The sequence below is a fragment of the Phodopus roborovskii genome, unplaced genomic scaffold (assembly GCF_943737965.1).
Source record: "Phodopus roborovskii unplaced genomic scaffold, PHOROB, whole genome shotgun sequence".
NCBI classification, from domain to species: domain Eukaryota; kingdom Metazoa; phylum Chordata; class Mammalia; order Rodentia; family Cricetidae; genus Phodopus; species Phodopus roborovskii.
In genome coordinates, this window is record NW_026126588.1 from 1,714,297 (window position 1) to 1,737,144 (window position 22,848).

At 50.7% G+C, this 22,848-nt stretch overlaps 2 protein-coding genes across 2 annotated transcripts in view; one reads left to right on the forward strand and one right to left on the reverse strand.

Moving 5' to 3' along the window:
* The window catches only part of CUNH6orf132 (chromosome unknown C6orf132 homolog), a 29,375-nt gene extending 28,223 nt beyond the window's left edge, over nt 1-1,152 (reverse strand). Inside the window, exon 1 of the mRNA XM_051204615.1 lies at nt 983-1,152. Coding sequence (XP_051060572.1) covers nt 983-1,127 — 145 coding nt within the window. The 5' untranslated portion in view covers nt 1,128-1,152. The remainder of the gene's footprint in view (nt 1-982) is intronic.
* Nucleotides 1,126-21,364, forward strand: Guca1anb (GUCA1A neighbor). The gene is given in 4 exon segments (XM_051204264.1): nt 1,126-1,251; nt 1,253-1,329; nt 3,876-3,966; nt 20,985-21,364. Coding segments are annotated over 4 exon segments (624 nt in total). The 3' UTR covers nt 21,315-21,364.
* Nucleotides 21,365-22,848: the final 1,484 nt, after the last annotated feature.

Sequence of the window (22,848 nt, forward strand, 5' to 3'; positions counted from 1 at the left end):
TGAATTCATAGAGATCTTCCTGCCTCTGCCTCCTGAGCTCTGCCCTGGGAAGTGACATATTGTTACCTTGGTCCAACAGAGAACCCATAGCACCGATGGAGGCTGCAATGTCCTCTGTGCCCAGCACAATGACCATAAAGGTTATGAACAAGGCAGGTAAATCAGGGAGTCATGGGTGACAGACACACCTTCATCTACCTCTGCAGACCCCAGAATCACGGATCAGAACCAAGATGTGAATACCTGTCCCCCATTTCCTTGGGTACAGTTCATAGATCAAGGAAGAGATAAGGTGACCCATAGCCAAACCTGGGGCAGGGCCAACTTGTTCACAGAAGTTTGCAAAGACGCACCACCCTTGACTCAAGGGTTCCCAGCTCTCCACAGTCCCACCTCTGACTCTTTAAGCTGACACCATAGACAACCCAGACCTAAGTGGACCTGGCAAGAGTTTGTGACCCCCACCCCCACCAAACGAACAGAGCAAACTTCGGTGTTGCAAACGGCTGGCAACCTGTTGGCTCGGTTGCTGACTTTTCTTACCAAACAGAGTGAAAATACAGGGCACCCGAGGCAGGCTCTCTGCGGGGCAGAGGAAGCGGAAAGGGCGAGGGGCAGATGCCTAGATCCCAGGCACACTCCTGACTCAGAGAGAATGCGGATATGCAATGGGGTGGGAGACACAGCAAAGACAGCCACACAAACAGAAACCCCACCAAAGGCTGCGAAGGGGGAAGGGGGCCGGGGTGGCAGGTGAGGGCGTCAGGGCTCGCCGGCCTCGCTTTAGGGGCTCCCTGCACCTCTCTGACTGGGCTGCGGCGCCCCCTCCCGCTTCCCTGCATCTCCTTGGTCGGTCCGGTCCGCAGGTTCCAACGTGTCCCTGCCCCTGCCTGCCTTCCCAGCGCCCAAGTGACGCCAGGGCCGGGCGGGAAGAGGCGCCATCGGGAGTTCTCCCTTGTTTCCCTCCCCGGGGTGCACTTACCAAAGTCCCTGGTTCCCTCCTCCTGGGCCTCTTGGGTGAAAATCCAGGGTGGGTTGGTGGCGTAGAGGGACGTGGTGGCAGAGTTGGTATGCTTCTTCCCAAAGAGCTTGCTGAAGGTGCCCTGCATCGTCTGGTTCTTTCTCATGCTGCTGCAGGCCTCTGCGTCCCCGAGGGAAGGACCTTCCCCCGCTCGCCCTGTCCTGCCCGGGACCGAACTCCGCAGCGTCTCCCCAGGGGACACTACCAGGCCATGGCCCCCAGCCGCGCTCCCCGCCCGCCCGCGCACCCCGCGACAGGTGGTGCGGGCGCCGCCGCCACTCGCCTGGAAATGCGAGCTACCTGGACAGGTAAGAGGCTGCCGCTGGGAGCCGGCCCCGCCCCGCCGCCCAACTCCTCGGGCCACATTCCTGCCTCCTTCTACAACAGCCCATTGTTGGCACGGTGCGCTGGGCTGAGGACCTCGCCCGGCCCACGCCCTGCCTGGGAGAAGAGCCGCCCCCTGCCCCGGCTTCCCCGCGGGCCCGCCCGGTCCACCCCCTTTTCCCCGGGCCAGGAAAGGCCCCGGGCGAGTTCCTTACTCCTGTGGGCTGTTCCTGAGCAGATCAGGGTGGGCAGTTTAGAAGTGGTTCGTGTGTCCCAGAAAAGGGACCTGCCTGGCCAAGCTAGCATGGGCTAAAAGCATCCCGTGGAGCCCTTTGACAAGTGATAGCTGTAAAATAGCAAAGAGGTAGCGAGCCGGACTCCACAAGGTGATGTAAGCGAGCAAAAGCACCGTGAGACTGGGGCAGGGTAGTCATAATTCCAGGCCAGCCTGATCTATACAGGAAGTTACAGGCCAGCTATCATTAGGAGATGTCTGTACCACTCTTGAGATCACACGAAGAAACTATCCTCATGGTTAGGGTTCCAAAGAGAAAGAGATCTGAATAAATACATAAGTATCTTATTATATGTAGGGGGCAGGGCTATTATGTAGCCCTGTGTCCTGAAATTTGATGTGTAGAGCAGCCTGGCCTCCAACTCACAGAAATATTCCTGCCTCTGCTTCCCAAGTTTTAATGAAATAATCTTTCACAATTACATACGTATAAACAATGTATTTTTAGCAAGCTCCCCTCTCCCTCTCCCCCAGCAATCCCAGCCCATCTTCTCTCCCTATCAGGCCTCCTTCTCCAACCCCACCCCCCAAACAGGGTTTCTCTGTAGCTTTGGAGCCTGTCCTGGAACTAACTCTAGAGACCAGGTTGGCCTCAAACTCAGATATCCATCCGCCTGCCTCTGCCTCCCGAGTGCTGGGACTAAAAGTGTGCACCACCACCGTCTGGCAAGGCCCTTCTTTTTTAATTTATTGGGTGTAGTTAGTTCTGCCTTTGGAATGCTGGCTAACCTCACTGGCCTGATCTTGTCAGTCAGTCACTCAGGGCAATGACCATGACATAGCCTGAACATAGCACTGGAAGTTTCGGCATTTTGTAGACACCAGATTCTTTTCCCCTGTATTATTTTGAGACAGGACATTACTATGTAGAAACTTTCTATATAGATTAAGCTGGTTTTGCATTCATAAAGATCTGCCTGCCTTTGCCTCTCAAGTACTGGGATTAAAGGCATACTGCATGCCCAACTATAAATGCAATTTTTAAAAACCAAATTTGGGGTCTGGAGAAGGCTCGGCAGAGCTGCTCTTCCAGAGGACCTAGGTTCGTTTCTCAGCACCCACATGGCAGTGGATAAGGATCTGTAATTCCTTACAGGGGAATCTCATGCCCCCTTCTGGCCTAAGTGTGCACTGCATGCACGGGCATGCATACATATACGTTATACGCACACACACACATACATACATACATACATACATACATACATACATGCTGGCAAATACTCATACATATAAAATTTTAAATATGTTTTGGTGGCAGGGTCTTACTGTGTAGCTCTGGCTGGCCTAGAACTTGCTATGTAGATATCCAGGCTGGCCTGGAGTTCACAGAGATCCACTTGCCTCTGCCTCCAGAGTGCTGGGATTTAAAGGTGTGTGTCATCAGGCCAGGCATAAATCAAATCCTTAAAAATGTTATTATATGAATGTTTTGGCTGTATGTATACATGCTTGCCTGGTGTCCTCGGAGGTCAGAAGAGGACGTTGGGTCTGCTGGGATTGGTTGTGGGTGGTGGGAATTGAAGTTGACTCCTCTGCAAGAGCAAGTACTCAAGCTCAGAGCCAACTCTCCAGCCGCGTAAATAAAACCTTAGAAGCCATATCTGGGGCCAGCCTGGTGGGTTAGCCTTGTAACCTCTGCTACGTGTAAGGCTGAAGCAGGAGAGCGCCAAATTCAGAACTGTATGGATCACATAGATGGTTCAAGTCTAACTTGGGCAACTTAGCAAGACTCTCTCAAAATATTAAAATAAATAAGAAATAGGATAGGGACACAGATTAGCACAAGGGTCTGGGTTCAGGCTCCAGGATCTCTGTGTAGCCCTGGCTGTCCTGTAAGTCATGGTGTAGAGCAGGCTGGCCTCCAACTTAGAGATCCACCTGCCTTAGCCTTCCTAGTGCTGGGATTAAAGGCGTGCACCATTGCATCTGGCTAATAAATATAATTTTAATTAAAAAAACTGATAAGGTCAACAGTGATGGCTGGAGGAAATGTGACATTAATGCCTGGCTTCTGTGTGCCCCCTCAGAAGTGTGCAAACACCTGAATGCACATGTACACATACACATCACACACACAGCCGCATGCAAACATTATCATTCACTATCCACCCTATAATAAAATGACCCTTCTCCCTCAAATGTCACTTAGTTTTCAGTTCTTAGCCCCTGGCGCAGTCGAGACCCACATGCTGCCATTTCTCATCTTGCCACTGTACTCTCCCAATTTAACAGTCTCCTGCCTGTTTCTGAGACGTCCCCGTCAGCTTCTGGAGACCAGAGCCATGCCTTCAGGGCTCGCCACTGTTGGGACGTTGTTTTCCAGGTAAGCTAGATGGGTAGGGGTGGAAAACACTGGATGGTTTTGGTAGCGTTGGGAGTAGAACCCAGACCCTCAAATGTGCCAGATGTTCTAGAAAAAGGCTGTCCACTGAGCTACAGTCTCAGCCCTGGGGTGAGGGTCATTTTACAAAATGCTCCATAGGATCTGAGGGTAGCTCAGTTGCACAAGGTTTTGCATTTGATCCCCTGTACTACATACATGTAGTCTGGTAAAGCATGCCTATAATCCTATCATTTAAGAGGAGGAGGCAGGAGGATCAGGAGTTGGATTCTTTGCAAATTCAAGATTAGCCTGGGTTACATGTTTGTTTGTCTCAAAACAAACAAATAAACAAGAAGCAACAGAAAAACATATTTTTTTTTTTTTCCTAGACAGGGTTTCTCTATATAGCTTTGGAGCCTGTCCTGGAACTCACTTTGTAGACCAGGCTGGCCTCGAACTCACAGGGATCCTCCTGCCCCTGCTTCCTGGGTGCTGGGATTAAAGGCGAGTGCCACCAATTTTAAAAACTTATATCCTTAGCTGGGCGGTGGTGGCACATTCCTTTAGTCCCAGCACTCTGGGAGGCAGAGACAGGAAGATCTCTGAGTTCGAGACCAGCCTGGTCTACGAGAGCTAGTTCCAGGGCAGCCTCCAAAACCACAGAGAAACCCTGTCTCAAAAAAAAAAAAAAAAAAAAAAAAAAAACCCAAAAACAAAAAACAAAAACAAACTTGTATCCTCCAAATATTCCTGTGGTTGGAGACGCACTTGTGGCTGACCCCGACCCCGACCCTTCCAGTACCACAGCTGTCCCATCCTGACACAGGACTCATGGAAGACCTCTCAGTGGCCACGTAGTCAGTAGGTAAATGGCCACCGAGAGAGTAAGGACCTGTTTTGACTTTTTTTTTATCCCGCAAGGATCTTGAGCTCGCAGCAGGAAGACAGGCTTATGTGACTGGAGGTGGCCGACTGTCAGTGACTAAGCACAGGGCTGCAGTAGCTGTCGCTAACACATGAAGCAGTTCACAAGAGCAGAGGTCAGCAGAGCTGTCCAGTCCAGGAAGGTTTCTAGAAATGGAGAATGGAGCTGGCCTGTGCAGGAAGACACAGATGTCACAGCCACAGGGAAGAGCCCAGTGAGGGCAAAGCTATGTAACCCACAATCCCTTTTTACGTTTCTTTCACATTAGAATTTTTATTTGTTTGTTTGCCTGTGTGTACAACCTGTGTGTGAATGCCCACAAAAGCCAGAAGAGAGTATCCGATCCCCTGGCGCTGGAGAGAAAGGCAGCTCTGAACTACCAGATGTGGGTTCTGGGAACCCATATGGTCCCCTAGAAGAGCAAGAAGCAAACTACTGACCCCCTTGCAATTTTTAGCCACGGTTATTTATTCGTGTGCCTGCATGCACACGAGCATGGCACGGTGTGCCCGTGGAGCTCAGGGGACAGCCTGTAGAAGCCACTTATCTCCTTTCGCCGTGGAGGTTCAGGGGGTTGAATTTACTACTGAGTCATTGTGAAGGCTCCTGTCCCTTTACCTCTTGTCTTTAATCATGGTTTCCTCTACTGTCCCAGTGGAAAGGACACAAGGATCCCTATTAGGTATTGGACGTCACCATGGCCCACTCACGTGCTCTAGACACTTAGGCACACGGCAGAGGCTTCATTCTTGGAGGCCTATGAGACACAAGGCCTCTCTTGCTCTGGGTAGCTTCTGGGCTCTTAGACCCAGCATGGGGCCTAGTGGAGTCACCATTCCTAGCTCCAATCATATAACACTCACTGCATACTTAATCAGCCAGTCTAGCTGAAAGAGCAAGCTCCACGTTCAGTGAGGTCCTATTTAAAACAATAAAGTGGAAGATGATTAAGACATTTAAAGTTAGCCTCTGAACTCAACGTGCACATACCGAAGCATGCATGTGCAAATGCACACACACACACACAAAGCACATACACACGCACACATACACACACACACACACACACGTACATACATATACTAAATTAAAATGAAGAAAAGGGGGCTGGATATGTTTAAAATACAGTGCATACATGTATAAAATTCCCCCAAATAAACAGAAAATATATATAAAAATTAGAATAAGAAAGGTGCCTGGACTAATCAGAAACAACCAAATGTCCACTGGAAGATGTCTGGTTGAATAAATTATGTCATGTCAACAGGATGGGGATCATAATGTCACTCTCTGGGGACGGTGATGCATCCTGTAGTCCCAGTCACTCAGGAGGCTAATCAGAGAGGATCACTTGAGCCCAGGAGTAAAGACCAGCAGGGGCAACACAGTAAAATACCATCTCCGGGAAAGGAGTGAAATTAGGTGCTGACTCTACCCAGGCATCTTTGAGATGCAATGATGAAGCCTTAAGCAGCCCTGTGCATCAGTGTCCTGATATTTATGAAAGGGGAGAGGGACGGGTAAGTATGGCCTTATTTGCTTTTGTTGGCACACAGAGAAACTTTGAAAACATAAATTAAAGTCTAGTAAAAGTGTTTACTGAGGGAGGAGGCAAATGGGAGGGAGAGACTTTCCAGAGAGTTTAAATCATGTAAATGCATTTCCTGTTTTAGAGTTAGAAATAGCTGGACAGGGCCCTGCACGCCTTTAATACTGGCATTCAGGCGGTAGAGACAAAATCAGGAGGATCTCTGTGAGTTCCAAGCCCTCCTGGGCTACATAATGAGTTTCAGGACAGCTACCAGTGTGACCTGGTCTCAAAAATTAAAATTCAAACAGCTGGGCATTAGTGACACACACCTCTAATCCCAGTACTTGGTAGGCTGAGGCAGGCAAATCTCTGTGAGTTCGAAGCCAGCCTGGTGTACAGAGCGAGTTCCAGGGCAAGTTACAAAACAATACAGAGAAACCCTGTCTCAGAAAACCAAAAACAAAGCCAGTGTGGTTTTGCACACTGCTATTTTCACAAAGCACTTGATCAGACAGACGTTCAAAGTCATCCTTGGCTAGGTAACAAGCAGAGATCTTGGTCTAGGAGGGCCCTACTGCAGGCCACAAACTACCAGTGTCTGAATCCCTTGCAATCTCTCTTGTTTATTTATTTATAAATTTTTAGATTTATTTATGTGTATAAGTGTTTTGCCTGAGTGTGTGTACCATGTGTATGCCTGGTCCCCTTAGAGGTCAGAAGAGGGTGGTCCTTAGCCACCATGTGGGTGCTGGGAACCAAGCCCAGATTTTCTGGAAGAGCAACAAGTGCTCTTAACTGCCAAGCCAATTATCTGGTTTTGGTTTTTGTTTTTTCAATTTTAAAATTACATTTTATTTATTTGGGGGGAGGCGTAGCAGCTGCAGTGTCAGCATGCCACAGGACATGTGTGGACTCCGAGGACAACCTGTAGGAGATGCCTCTTTCCTCCTACCATGTGGGCCCCGGGGATGGAACTCAGGTTGGAAGGTTTGGCAGCAAGTGCTTTTTTCTGCTGAGCCTTCTTCGCTGACATTACCCAGAGGAGTATTACTGAAAATGTGGGCAACCTCTCTTGGCTTAGTTGACTTATACGTGAAACAGGATGTTTGAGAGGCTGTAGCTGAGAGCCAGTGGCTATCAGAATGCCCCCATAGGACCCTGAGGCGGCAAGGGAGACAGGAAACATAGGGATTGTTTGTTTTGATGGTGCAAGGGAATCTAGCCTCATGCATGCTTGCAAAGCGCTCTGCCACACTGCTAGGCGACACGTAGGCTAGACACCTCAGTCTCTACCAGCTGTGTGTTACCAGCAGGTGTCTATCCTAACAGCTCAAGGAAAGGTGGCTGGGGAGGCTGGGTGGAGGGGCTGCAGGAAGCCACTTAACTGATTAGTCAATCACTGGTCAGCTGGAGAGGATGAGGGCAGGACCTGTGAGCTCACAGTGCAAACAGAAAGGGCATAATTGCTACGCTGCTGGATGACTTAAACAATGGGCTTGAGCATGCTTGGCATGTGACGGTAAATCTGCTGAGTCAGCTTCTTTAGCTGCGGTGAGGTTGTTAGGGAGACTACCAGTGGAGAGCACACAGCCCAGGGCTTGGCACACGCACACAGGACACCCTTAAATGTTTGTTCTTGCCTGGGAATTGAGGATGTGGAGGCCATCTGTGTCCTGTGAATACCAGAGATGTTTGAGCTCGAGGTCTGGGTGTCGGCGTATTCTATGGGGACTCTCACAGTCACACATCTCCACCCACTGCTTTCTGGCATGGGGTGGTCTACAGAAAGAAGATCTAGGTTCGATGCGGAGAGCCCATCCCCAGCTTCCAGTTTCATTTTGTCAACATCTTTGGTCTTTGGAAAGTTTCCCTCAGCAGAGTCAGGGCCTGATGTGGCGCTGAGGTTGCGGTCTGGAAGGTAGAGGGTTTGCCTGGCTTGTACAAGGCCATGGGTTTAATTCCCAGCATCACACAAAACAGGCATGGTGGTGAATGCTTGTATTCTGGCTCTTGAGAGGTTGAGGCAGGAGGAATTTTAGGCCATGCTTGGCTACGTGAGGAGGAGAGGGAGGGTCCAGGAGCATAATGCTCTGTCCTACCTAGACTTAGTTAACTAAGAACACTATCACATGCCTGTTTCTCCAGTAAAAGAGACAGCCAAATAACAGGCAACCCCTCAACACAGACAAAAAAACCTTTCCTGTAATTAATCTCTGCTCAGCCATTACTCAGCAACCTGTAACAAGGCCAGCTGGAGAATGTGGGGTGGGGTCTGGCCCAGGAAGTGACAGTCGGCCCAGAAACTCCATCCCACCTTTGGGAACCCTGTGGTCTCTCTGAAGGGGAAAGCCTGGTGGAGGGCTCGGCACTCCTCCATCCTGCCCCTGGTCTCTGGGGCAGGCTCTCAGCCACCACCCGATCCCCAGGTGAGCCTGGCTGTAGCCTAGCATCTTATTCCCAGGCAGAGGACATCTTATCTCAAATCAGTTCCTGGAGACCTATGGGGGAGGAGTGCGGCGTAGGGGGAGGGGGCTTCAATCTACCTCATCTTCGCTCTGGAGAAACGGTAATGCTAAATGGAAGTCTGGACTGTGAACTCCCTTCTGACAGGGCTCAGGAGCACTTGCTTAGCTGGTGTTGGATGTCTGGTGTGGAAAGACATTTCCTTTCTTATTACTTACACACGCACACATGCGCACATAGCTCTTTGAGACAGAGCCTCACAATGCAACCAGGCTGCCCTGGAACTTCCATGTGGACCAGGCCCCACACTTGAACTCGGAGATCCACCTGCCACTCCCTCTCCACAGGTACTGTGGTCTGCTCAGTGCGGGTGCTGGGAACCTAACTTGGCCCCTGTGGCGGAGCAGCAAGCATTCCTCTCCCCTTGAGCTGTGTGGGTGGGGTTGTAACTCCAGGGGAAGACTTTTTGGTACAGACTAGGTCTGAGTTCTGGATCTGCTGTGTCTTGGGGCTGTGATCCTGGCCACAGTCACCTCTCCCAGCCTTCTTTGGTTCCTGTGGAGAGCAAGGTGTAAGTACTCAGAGTATCATAAGACTCAGGATGAAGGTAGGTTAAGGCGTCAACAGGTACCCAGCCCAGGCACCCCTGTACAAACCTTGGACACAGAACAAAAAGCAGGAAGGAGCCTGCAAGAGAACAGTGTAGATTCAACAAGAACCTAAGAAGGAAAATTCCAGCAAGGCCAGCAAGCAGGCTGGAGCCGGCACCCGCAAGGTCACCTTGAAGGCCAGGGAGACATAGCCACAATCTGAAAGAGTGTGTGTGCATGTGTGCCCTTTAAAACTAGAGCTGTGCCTGGCGGTGCAGGCCCGTAATTGCAGATACTCAAGACTGAGGCAGGAGGATCAAAACTCAAAGGTCACTGAACCACTGAATGAGTTCAAGGTCACCTTGGGCAACTTTGTAGTGAGTCCTCTGTCCTGCCAGCCTGCTCACAAATAAGGGCACAGAGAGTTATTAATACGAAACCCAGCCTTAGCTTAGGCTTGTCCCACCAGCTCTTATAACTTAAATCAAGCCGTGTATTTTGATCGACATTTGTCCTGTGGCTCGTTACCTCATCTCTCTGTTCTGCTTCCTCAGAGTCTGACACCTTTCTTCTCCGCAGAGCCCTCTCTCTGCCTGGAAGTCCAGCCTACACACGCCTGCCCAGCTAATGGCCGCACGGCTTTTTATCACAGCACAGCGATACCTTTTCACACAGTGCATAAATATCCCACAACACTTAGAGAGACCCTATCTCAAAATAGGAAGTTAGGCCGGGAATGGTGGCACATGCCTGAAATCCCAGCACTTTGGGGGCAGAGGAAGGGAGATCCGGGAGTTCAAAGCCATCCTTTCTAATATGGGGAGTTCAAGGCTACTCTCAGCTACCATGAGACTGTCTCAAAAGAAAAAAAAAAATTCTTTTTAAAGAGGGTGTGGCTATAGCTCAGCAGTTAGTTGAACGAGTTGAGGCCCAAGCTTCGTTGGTGAAGTCTGTAATCCTCCTTACAATGGAGCTAGGGCAGGAGGATTACTTAGTACAGGCACTTCACAACATACTAAGATCCTGCCTCTTAGAAATAAAGAGGGGACGGCAAGATGGCTCAGTTGGTAAAGACACTTGCAGCCAAGCCTGACGACTGAATTTGGTCCCTGGTACACATGGTGGAAGGAGAGAAATGATTCCCACAAGCTGTCCTCTGACCTGACCTCCACATGTATGGAGTGCTACACGCACCCTTCCACACACATCACACACACAAATCAATAACTGTGATTAAAAACCAACTGAGGGGCCGGGTGGTGGCGGCGCACGTCTTTAATCCCAGCACTCAGGAGGCAGAGGCAGGTGGATCTCTACGAGTTTGAGGCCAGCCTGGTCTACAGAGTGAGTTCCAGGACAGCCAGGACTGTTTCATAGAGAAACCATGTCTTGAAAAACCAACCCCTTCTCGCGGGGGGGGGGTTGGTGAGGGGGGTGGGGTAGGGGGGAGCAAAACAATTGAGGGGATGAGGGGAGTTTGGGAGGATGCTTGTACAATGTCATTGCAATGTTGCTTGTGGTGTGGAGAGCAGGCATATGGGGTCCGTCCCTGGAAGCAGAGGATGTGGATGCTGTCCACGCAGGACTTAGAAGAGGTCAGAAATGAGCAGCTAGATGCTCGCCCAGTAACTGGATCAGAGCTTCCCAACAGCAGGGAGGGGTAAAATCTTCAAAAGAAATCAGAGCTATAAAGCAAACAACAGAATGAAATCTAAAACACACAATGCCACTTGTGTAAATGAAAACTACCTGCACACCAAGCAGCAGTTTTGCAGGAGCACACGAGCAAGAAGATATTCATTAAAGGTTGCCTCTGGCTGACTGGCAGTGTCAGGGATGCTGTTGAAGAAGGGAGATAAGGGCGAAAAATTAATACAGCGTGGGCCTGGAGTGATCATACACTGCAAAGCCAAGGGGCAACTCAGCCCTCTGTACTTAAGGCAAATCAAAGGAAAAACAACAGACGGACGGAGAGACAGAGAGTTTGTCACAGAGCAGGTAAGGAAGGGTAGAGAAGATGTCCAGAACTAGGTCCATCAGAGCAAGGCGGTACTCAGACACTTTCAGCCACCTAACCCTGACAGTAGGGAGGTAAGGGGTGTGGTGACTGCTGGCTCTTCCTGTGCTCAGGCTCAGCCCAGAGTCCGGTGAGCACCGTGGAGGAAGAACCACAGCCCCTTCCTTCCAGAAACTTCTAAGATGAATAAAATGACATCATAAGTCAAGCAGGGCTCCCGGGAGGTGGGACAGCATCGACTACAGTTTAGAAATAGTGACAAGGTAACTCACAGCACTGCCAAGCAGCCAGCCAAGTTCTAAGCTCATGGTCCCTCCCAGAAGCCATCAAGAGCAAGTGTATTATCACCTCCACTTAGTGGATTAGGAGTTGGCACAGAGAGGTGAAGTCATCTGTGCAATGTCACACAGCTGAGAAATGTCAGAGCTGGGATTTAAAACAGGGAGGGTGAAGCCAGAGGCCATCATTCATCCATTCATGCGCTATTGATGATTGATTGATTGATTGATTTAGAGTCTCTGCCTCTTGAGTGCTGTGATTAAAAGCCTGTGCCACCATGCCCAGCCTTAGGGAGCTGATGCTAGAGATGGGGCGTCCGGCCTTGCCCCTGCTAGGTAGGTGCTCTACCACGAAACCCATCACAAAATTTGCAAGTGAAATAAACGGGCAAGGCTTGCTTGGCTAGGCTTTCCTAGGGGGGATTTCCCTGGCTATCACCTCCATACATTCCCACAGCAAAGTGGCACAGTCTGGGCTAAGGACACACTGGCAGAGCCTAGTCCAGTAGTCATGTAGGCCCCACCTAAGAGCCTCAACATGTGACAGGATGCCCCACTGTGATGGTTTGAATGTAGTGGGCCCCCAGAAACTCACAGGAAGTGGCTTTGTTGGAGGAAATGTGTCACTGTGGGGGTGGGCTTTGAGGACTGTTGCTCAAGCTTTGCTCAGTGTGATAGACAGTCAACTTCCTGCTGCCTGAAGGATGTAGGATGCTCAGCTACCTGTCCACAGCACCATGTCTACCTGCATGCTGCCATGTCCCACCATGATGATAATGGACTGAACCTCTGGAAGCTAAGTGGACCGCCCCAATTAAACATTTTCTTTATAAGTGTTGCTGTGGTCATGGCGTCTCTTCACAAGCCACCCTGCCACCGCCCTTCTTTCTCACCAAGATCTCAGTGTTTTTGTTACCAGGGCCTTGTCTTCCAGTGCTCAGCTCCTCCCAGCCTCCTTGGAAATTAAGGGTTATTAACCATCAGGGCACAGGATGGAGGCACTGCCTACAAACCATCAACATCTCCGATTCCAGTTTGCCTGTGGGTCCCACAGTCCACTCTGTCACTAATAGTCATCAGTGACTGTGCCAGGAGGGAAACAAACAGGGCCAGGACTAGCCTACGTCAGGCAGCGGACGGTAAGATGGCACCAGGTAGGGCTGTCTTCCTCCCCTTGGAGCTGACTGATCCTAAAGAGAAGTCAGGTCATTTCTGCATGTGTGGTTTCTGACAAACTTGAGGAGGTGCCAGCCACGTGTGGTGCATGAGAGACAGGGCCCTAATGGGTAGAAACTTTTTTAGGAAGTTTGTTTATTTGGGCATCTTCACCTTTGGTTTTGTTCATGTGTGTGGGTGTTTGGCCTGCGTGTATGTCTGTGTACCGTGTGTGCCCTCAGTGCACAGGGAGGCCCCCAGTGTCTCATGGCCTGGATCAGGAGTTACAGCAGCTGCCACGTCCTGCTGGGAATGGAATCCTGGCCCTCAGGAAGAGCATCCATGCTCTTAAGTGCTGAGCCATCCCTCAGGCCCCTGGCCTTGTTTTTGAAGATGAGATCAGGGTAGACCATTCAACCACCCACCTCCTAGTTCAATTAGCTGCCCACACAGTGATGGCTGGCCTCTGTGTGGTGATGATTTTGTGCTGGTCATCATCCTATCAGCCCTGTCCTAGACTAATAGGAGGGGACTTGTGGTCCACCCATCTTACAATGAAGAAAGGAGCAGTCCGTGTGTCCTAAGTCATACACATAAAAGGTGGGACTCGGATTTAGGTTCAAGCAGCCTAATTCCTGGGCCTGCAATCTGTTCTCTGTGCTACAACCATCTCTCTCCTTATCAACTTCCCGGCCAGCAAGCTGTCTGCCTACCTGCCCAACCTTCCATCCGTCCAGCCATCGTCAATCCATGTCTCAGTCTGCTCAGTTCTTAGTCTGCCATCTGTCTGTCTGTCTGTTTGTCTCCCATCTATCTATATGCCCAACCACCCACTTCTAAGCTAGCAATCCAGCTGTTTGTCCTACTTGTCCATTTGTCTGTCCATCCACTTACACACCTACCCACCCACTTTCTGACCAAGTCAACTGCCTGTCCATCTATCCGTTTGTTCATCTACCCACCAACTCACTTCCTACTCAGCAAGCTAAGTGCCTGTCTGTCTATGCATGCATGCATGGATCCATCCTTCCATCCACTTCCTACTCAGCAAGCCAAGTGCCTGTCTGTCCATGCATGCATGCATGCATGCATCCATCCATCCATCCATCCATCCATCCATCCATCCATCCATTTCCTAGTCAGCAAGCCAGCTGTCATCTAACAGTCCATTCTATTCCTTCACCGCCTGACTCTGATTCATAGCAGTGTAAGAGGAGGAGAGTCTATGGAGTCTGAGGACAGAGTAGGATGCACTTAAGAACATGGCTATAGAACAGAGAGAAAAGGAACTGGGGAGACGAGGGGGCAGAGATGGCTCAAATCAGAAGGGCTGGTCCATTCCCCAGCAACACCTCATCCCAGCTCCTGACCCCTTTCCTGCTGACAAGTCCCTTGTTTTCCACCTCTGTAGTTCAGGTGTGTGGACGGTGAGACGAGAGAGAGAGAGAGAGAGAGAGAGAGAGAGAGAGAGAGAGAGAGAGAGAGAGATATGCTCTCAGAAGGCAGGAACACGTTCTGCTGTGTACCCACGTGGTGGCCTGTGACCTAACTCCAGTTCTAGGGGATGCTGGCCTCTTCTGGCCTCCTTCAGCACCAGGCATGCATGTGGTGCACATACATACATGTACATAAATACTCATACACATAAAATAAAATAATCTTCCCAACAACTAACCAAAACAATGAGACAGAGGGTCTATTCCCTCTCTGCCAGTGACTCCTTATGACACTCTGGGACCTGATAGAGAGCAGGACTCTTACCCCACTGTCCCCTCTGTGAGGGCTCTTAGAGCACATGGGAGCTAAAAGCCCTCTCTGGGCCCCGTGCCTGTGTCTCCTTGGGAAGATAGAGGAGTTTATGCTGTAAGGAGGTGTCACAATACCCCAAGCCTCACACCTTCACCCTGACACGTTCAGTGCCCTCCCAAGAGATCCTGGGTCTGTGCCTCTGGAGCCCCGGCCACCAAATCCCATTTCACCATCAAGGAAGGCCCGCTCAAGGATGCTGGAAGTGAGATGCCATCTGGGGCTGGGGCTGGGGGTGGGGCTGGGGCTGGGAAGTTCAAGGTCACGAGCAATTGGAATGGAGTGAAGGGGGAGGAAGGACCCATCTAGGCCCAGGTGTCCCTGGGTACTGCCTAACTTGCTCCCCTCCTGGGGGGCTCTGTTGTCTTCTGTAGGGGGAAGAGGGAAATGCTACCATCAGATTCTTCTTGGCTTCTGCTGTGTGCCTTCCAGACTTTTCAGTTAGCATCTCCTAGACAAATCTTCTTAGTGCTTAAATGTAGGTACACTGTGTGTGTGTGTCTGTGTGTGTGTGTCTATGACTGTGTGTGTCTGTGTGTGTGCATGTCACAGCACATGTATGGAAGTCAGAGACAATTTGCAGAAGTCGTTTCTGTCCTTATACCATAGGGTACTGAAGATCAAACTCAGGTTGTCGGGCTCAGCCACAAACACCTACTGAGCCATCTCACTGGCTCCTAGAGTTTCTTCTTGCTTTACAAGTGGGGAGAAACAAGTATAGAGTATTATAATACACTCAGAGATTATACTCAGTCAGTGGAGGGGTGTTCCCATTGAATGGGTAGCTAGCTCCAGACCCTGGGCTACCCGGCTTTGTAATGAAGCCTGGCCTTCCTACCTTCTGTCTTTGGAGTCCTTCTGCCCCGGGAGTAAGGCAACATACTCTGGGGAGCATGCCACACTCTGTAAGGTTAATCTAATCTGCATGTACCCTACATTTCTGCCTGTCCCAGTCCACGACAAGCTGGTGAGGTTGGAGGTTGTATTTTGTGACTTTTTCAGATGCTCAAAGGTTGCCTGACCAAAGGGCTAACACAGGCCAGAGCTCAACCTTCAAGCTGCAATGCCCTGGCACATTCAACACCAGGACACTGGGGAGGCTCCCAGCTGCCTCTCCCTGATGCCATTTGCATTTCATCAGGGTCCAAGGTTGGCTACCTGAAAGGGAGATGCTAATGGCTGAATCTAGGCCTGGGCTGAATCTGAGGACATGTTACAGTGGTTGGAGCGCTCGCCTAGAAAAACCAAGTCATCAGTAATGCAGACCCGCCCCCCCCAGACAGGGTTTCTCTGTAGCTTTGGAGCCTATCCTGGCACTCACTCTGTAGCCTAGGCTGACCTCGAACTCACAAAGATCCGCTTGCCTCTGCCTCCCGAGTGCTGGAACTAAAGCCATGAGCCACCACCGCCCGGCCAGTAATGCAGATTTTAAAAAGGTTTTTTGACGAGTGTGGAATTGGCTTTCCAAGCTGGGATATCCAGGCGTGGGCCAGACCAGGCCATGTACCCATGGTCCTGAGCACTTGCAAGGGCAGAGTGTCTTCCCAGAAGACCTACCCTGATACCAGGCGAGGGCTTGCCCTACTCAGAAAGGCAGGCCTTTTCTCTCTTTTCTTCAGTGTGTGTGTGTGTGTGTGTGTGTGTGTGTGTGTGTGTGTGTGTGTGATATGTGTACGTGTGGGCACCCGTATGCATGCTAGTGTGTACACAGAGGCTAGAGGAGCATGTATGGTGTCCTCTGTCACACTCCACCTTAATCCCTTGAGATGGGGTCTCTCACTAACCCTGGAGCTAGGCTAGAAGTGGTCAAGTAGCTCCTAACTCTCCCTCCACAGAGCTTACAGGGATGTGTGGGGCTGCCCTCGCTTTCCCCTGGGATGTGAACTCGGGTACCTATATTTGCACAAGTGCTCTTACCCACTGGAGGGAACATCTCTCAGCCCCAGACCTTCCCAATCCATCCCCCATTTGAAACCCTGAGAGAGGGAACAGCCTCTGGGGCTGCTTGGAGCATAGAGGGAGGGAGGGTTCCAAGGCTCCATCATGGAAATGGAAGAGGGTTCTAAAGGGAAGGGAGGGGCCATGATCCTCCCCTTCTTGCCCTTCAAGGTCACTGAACTCTGTAGAATGGCAGGCATAAGTGACACCGTTGCAGTGTCAACCTCAAGGCCCTGAACCAGGCCTCAGCATTGCTGATTCTGATTCTGGGTGTGCAGCTGCCCAGAGCGCTGAGGGCTCCATCTCTCTCTCTCTCTCTCTCTCTCTCTCTCTCTCTCTCTCTCTCTCTCTCTCTCTCTCTCTCACCACACCCACCCCCAAGGTAAGAAGGGCACGACAGGGAAGAACTAGTTAAATGAAACCAGATGCTAACCTAGAAAAGATGCAGCCAGGCAGGCAGGCTCTAGCCTCTGTCCAGTGCCGGCCATCTGGGGCCTGGGCAGGGAATGGAATGGATATTCTCAGCCCACTGAGTCAGTCACTCAGAGCCTGCCTGGCTAAGACCCTGGGAGGGGCAGGGCAAGGCTAAGCCATGATCTTTGTCTTCCTCCTTCCTCCTCCTGCCTTTTCTTTGAGTTCTTGCTCTCTCTCTCTCTCTCTCGATTTCCTTTTGTTATTCTACTTATGTGTATGAAACATGTAAGAAGGTGATTACAGAGTCTGGAACAGAGTGTTGGGTCCCCTGAAGTTGGAGTGACAGGCAGATGTGAGCCATCCAACATGGCTGCTGGGAGCCAAACTAGGGTCCTGTGGAAGACATCAAACATTCCTAACTGATGAGCCATCTTTCTAGCAACCTCTTCCCTTTTCTTTTTTCTTTTCTTCCTTCCTCTTTTTTTCTTCTTCCTTTCCTGAACAGTCTTTCTACCTCAGTTTCTGTGAGGGCTAATCTCTGCTTGTGGCAGCAGCAGCAGTATCTAGGGCTCCTACAGGTTGGGGCTCAGAGCAGGTGGCTTCAGAGCAGGTGGGTCTGGAGCAGGTGGGTTCAGAGCAGGTGGGTCTGGAGCAGGTGGGTCTGGAGCAGGTAGGTCCGGAGCAGGTGGGTTCAGAGCAGGTGGGTCTGAAGCAGGTGGTTCTGGAGCAGGTGGGTTCAGGACAGGTGGGTCTGGAACAGGTGGGTTCAGAGCAGATGGGTTCAGAGCAGGTGGGTCCAGAGCAGGTGGGTTCAGAGCAGGTGGGTCTGGAGCAGGTGGGTCTGGAGCAGGTGGGTCTGGAGCAGGTGGGTCCAGAGCAGGTGGGTTCAGAGCAGGTGGGTCCAGAGCAAGTGCCTGGTACTTGGTATGTGTCTAAGTTACTTTCCCATTGCTGTGAAGAGACACCATGACCAAAGAAATTTGGAGAGGAAAGAGTTTATGGGGTTTACTGTTTCAGTGTGTTGTAGTCCACAAGAATCAGGGTGGTAAACATGGCCACTGGCAGACAGGCATGATACTGGAGCAGTAACTGAGAGCTGTCATGTTAAGACAACAACCATGAGGCAGAGAGAGAACCAACTAGAATGGAGTGGGCTTTTGCAATGTCAAAGCCCACCGCTAGTGACACACCTCCTCCAACAAGGCCACACCTTCTGATCCTTCCCAAATAGGTGCACCAACTGGGTACCAAGTGTGTAAACATAGGAGATTGTGGGTCCATTCTTATTCCAACCACTAGACACTAGATCCTGTCAGCAGAACAATCATCCTTCCTGCTGTGGGGCCTTTGTTCCCCACACCATTCTGATGCCACTGTGGTCCTAGTGCCAGCTTCCTGAACTTCCAGGGCCGGAAGGTGAAGATGCTAAGTCCCAGGTCCAGGTGCTCCCAGAAGTCTCTGGGTGATGACATCTCTTGGTTTTGCTTTTTGAGGAAGAATCTATATCTTGGGGTTTTGGACTCACTGTTTATCAGAGGAGAGGATGACTTAGCTTCTCATCTTCCTGTCTCCATCTCCCAAGTGCTAAGATTACAAGTGTGTCCCCAGTGCCAGGGTTACAGCTTCTTTTTGCTGTCAAATATTTATTTTTACTATGTATTATTGTGTGTGTGTGCATGTGTGGACATGTGTGTGCAGGAACCTATGAAGGCCAAAAGAGGGCATCATGGGATCCTCTGGAGCTGTAGTTACAGATGGTTGTGAGCTGCCAGGAATAGAGCGTGGATCTTCTAGAAGAGCAGCAAGTGCTCTTAACCACTGAGCCATCTCTCCAGGCCCAGTTTACAACTTTTAAAACAGTGTGTGTACTACCTAAGTCCCTCCTAGAAAAGGGCAGCATCTTGGGAATATGAGCAGATTCAGGCCTGGCCGCTCACCATGCAGCAGGAGAGCTAAGTCATGAGACAAGATGCTGGAGGATAGAAGGTGATTTTACTCAGGTAACTCCTCAAGGAGAAGACAGAGGACTCATGTCCAGATTTGGAGGTAGTTTACATAAGTGTCTGGTGAGTGCCTTGCCACAGCAGGGGATGGGTTGTTGCTATCTCTTGGTGGGCTGGCCAGTTCTGCCAATATTAAGCACAAAGATTGTTTCTTTGGCCATTTTTGCCTGATTCCATTACCAGCCTGCAGTTCCACAACAGATGGGCTAGAGGGGGCTCAGAGATCCTCTCTCTGGTCAGACTCAAGAACATAAAAGAAAATATCCTTCCTCTAATGACTACGGAAGGCAAGGCTAAGTGAGGTAATGAGGTCTGCCCAAGATCCGGTGCGGGGCTCAGAGAACATAGGGTGGGGGCTGTGCGGGCTTGGGACAACATCCCCTGGGGCAGTCGCTAGAGCTACCTGCCTGGGGAGGGGAGGAAGAATGTCAAAAATGAGAACTGGGCCTTGTACATGTTACCTGGGAATATAGTCTGCAAAGAGCTCTTTCCTGACTTGAGCATGGGCGAATACACCTTCCCTAGCTCCGTTGTCGGGGATTCATTTCTGAGCCCCGAGGCTGGGCAGGAGAAAATGGTTGGTAGTTGGAGCCCAGAGACAGAATCCCAGTACCCTGGTGCACTCTGGTGGATGCCTAGGTACAGGCAGCCTAGGCTTTGGATTGTACTGTCAGGACTCAAAGTCCGTAAGAACAAAGGGACTTGGGAGGTAGAGATAGGGCTACCCCATTGAGTTTGAGACCACGCTGGACTACATGAGAACTCAGCTCAAAAAGCAAAAACAAAACCAAACCCTAAACAAACACATAAATAAATAGAATGGACACCTGGTCTCTGGAAGATGTCTTGGAATTTCAAGGAGCAAGGCAGTTCCATCGTAGGAGAGTCAAGGATGATAAACAGGAGCAAATAAATGTCAATACAGTGTGATCGGAGTGGTGATGGGGACTCCTAGAAGTGGGCAGACCCCAATCAGTGGAGAGCAGAGGTTAACGGGAGGTGGGCATCAGTAGAGAGGACACACCCATGGTAACAATGAGAGGTTCTAAAACAGAACTGGGCCAGCGGCTTGGAAGGTGGACTGCCCTATACTAGAATTCAGTTGAGGTGAAATTAACATTTACCAAGCAGTCTAAATGCTTTGGTCTGGAGCAAAGAAACAGGATTTCCAAGGCTTCTATGTTACAGGTAAGGGATCTTCCTACAGACGGGAAGCAAGAGAGTTGTGCTGGCCTGCACTGATGGGGATTCTCCAATGATTTGGAGGAACTGGAAGAATAAGGTGTGACCTGGGTGACAGGTGGCCCAATGTGGCGGAAAACGGTGGATGGAAGGATGGGAAGGATGGAGAATTGGCACTACATCTCTAGTAAACATCCTGCATTCTAGGTTGTGGAAGCTTTGGGTGGTGGTGGACACAAAAGGTGCTTTTAGGAGAACAGCTGGGGGGTTATGTGGCTATTGATGCAGAAGGTAAATTCTGGAGTGAACGGAAAAGGCAAGAGGGTGAAGGGAAATGATGTCAAAAGATGCTGAGGTGGCCCTTCAGGAGAAAGGCCTGATAGAGTGTCAGGAGGGGAGCACTGCCCCAGAGGTATGGGGAGGAGTACTGATTGGCTGGAGGAGGAAGAGGCTTGAAGCCAGGTTCCCTGCCTTCTGAACTGGCAGGTGCCTGATAATTAGGCAGAAGCTTGCAGAGGCAGGGGTTGGGTGAGGGACTGAAACTGAAGGCCTCCCCTGCTCTAGAGGTTCTAGCATCTTGCCCAACAGAACTGTGTTCCAGGGTGGCTCTGGGGACTCCCCAAGGGGCCCATTCTCCTCCCTGCCCTGCCTTCAGCAGATCAAAGTTCCCCGGCTTTCAGGCCCTGCCAACCTTCTCCTTCATGTTCCCTTCTTAGGACTCACAAAAATCCTCACTCCTCAGCCATGGGCTAAAGATGCCATCAGGCAGAAAGGTGAAGGCGGCGCCGCCACCATTGTCACAGACATGGAAGCGCGACCGAGAGCAATCTCTGGTGGCAGACTTTGTACCGGTAGTGGTGGATCCTCGGGGACAGAACCCGGATAATGTCAGGTTCAACTTCTACACCTCCCAGTACTCGAATTCTCTGAACCCCTTCTACACCTTGCAGAAGCCCACCTGTGGCTACCTGTACCGCAGGGAGACCGACCACACCCGCAAACGCTTTGACGTTCCTCCTGCAAACCTGATCTTGTGGCGCACCTAGGTCCTTGGCATCTGGAAGTCCCCACCCTGCACCTTCACCCCTGTAGTCATGGGTCCTAGAAGGAAAGGCCTTTCATTCCTGGAGAGCAGTGTTTACCTGGGCTAGCCAGGTATGCTGCCACAGCAGAGGGGGCTTCTCAATAAACTCATCCCTCCTTTTCCTGGCCTCTAAGTGGATAAGGTTGTTACTTGGTGAGTGTATTCCAGTATTCCAGGGGGACCTGAAGGGCTGGAAGGTTTTACTCTCAGCCCTCCACCCTGGAATCCAAGAATATGCATCTCCCAGGCCCAACTGTCGGCCAGTGGTCACCAGCATTCCCATGGGCCACACTTGAGATGCCTTCAAAACTAAAGGACCCTGTCATTTCATGAGGGCATCCTACTCTCGTAACAATCGCGGAAGAGTGGAGACAAATACAGGAGATGACCCACTCTCTAGTAAGCCATCCCTGTAAAAATGACCCTTGTTTTGTTTAGACAGAATTTCATACGGTCCAGTCTGGTCTCAAACTTGCTGTGTGGCTGAGAGCGAGTGACCTTGAATGTCTGATCCTCCTGCCTCACCTCCCAAGGATGGGATCACAGACATGCACCACCACCACGCTTGTTTACTCAGGTTCATTCCCGCTAGACAAGGACTACAAATTAAGATACATTCCTAATTATTTCTGGATTTTATTTGTTTGTTTTTCAAGAGGTTTCTCTGTGTAGCCCTGGCTGTCCTGGGACTCGTTCTGTAGACCAGGCTGGCCTTGAACTCACGAAGATCCTTCTGCCTCTGCCTCTCCAGTGCTGGGATTAAAGGAGTGCGCCACCACCACCACCACCTCGCTAAGACTTGCAAGTCTTATGGGTCTATGGTCATGGAGAGGAGGGTGAAGGCAGAGACCAGTAAGCCTGAAACAGTGGCCTGAGAGATGCACGCTGACCTCCACATCTTACTGTGTTGGTCACTTTCCACTTCTGTGATTTCAGTGACTATGGAATTAGCCATCATGGCATTGCTTATGCCGTGGAATGACAATTGCCTCTACATGGCTTTTGTATGCAACGAGCCGGCCAGTGCTTGCCAGCAGCACACCTGGGTGCATCAGGCTGCTCTCATTTGTGAGAGTCACAATTCTGCTATGAATTCCAGTGGCAGCACATCTGGTAGAGCACAGCTCTGGCTCACGGAGGCTGAGGCTGGTGTAAGGAGGAATCTGACACCTTTCTCTGAAAAGATGGTTAGGAAGAGAAGAAGAGAGGGATCCCTAGAGAGTGGCTGTCCCAGGAAAAGAACCTGTGGTCCCTGCTGCTGACTGGTCACTCACTCGGCTCTAAGGCTTTCCTCCATGCCTGCCGACCCTGGTTGAGACTGAGCCACCAGCACCCCTTGTCCACTAGTTAGTGTCCAAGGAGCCAGTATGGGAAGGAATGGGGTGGTCATTTATCATGGCTCATTCTACAAACTCACCCTTGGCCTGCCCCGCCCCCAGACTGTGCCTGTGGACTGGGGCTTCTCTGGGCTAGTCCCACAGCCTAGCTTTCACTAG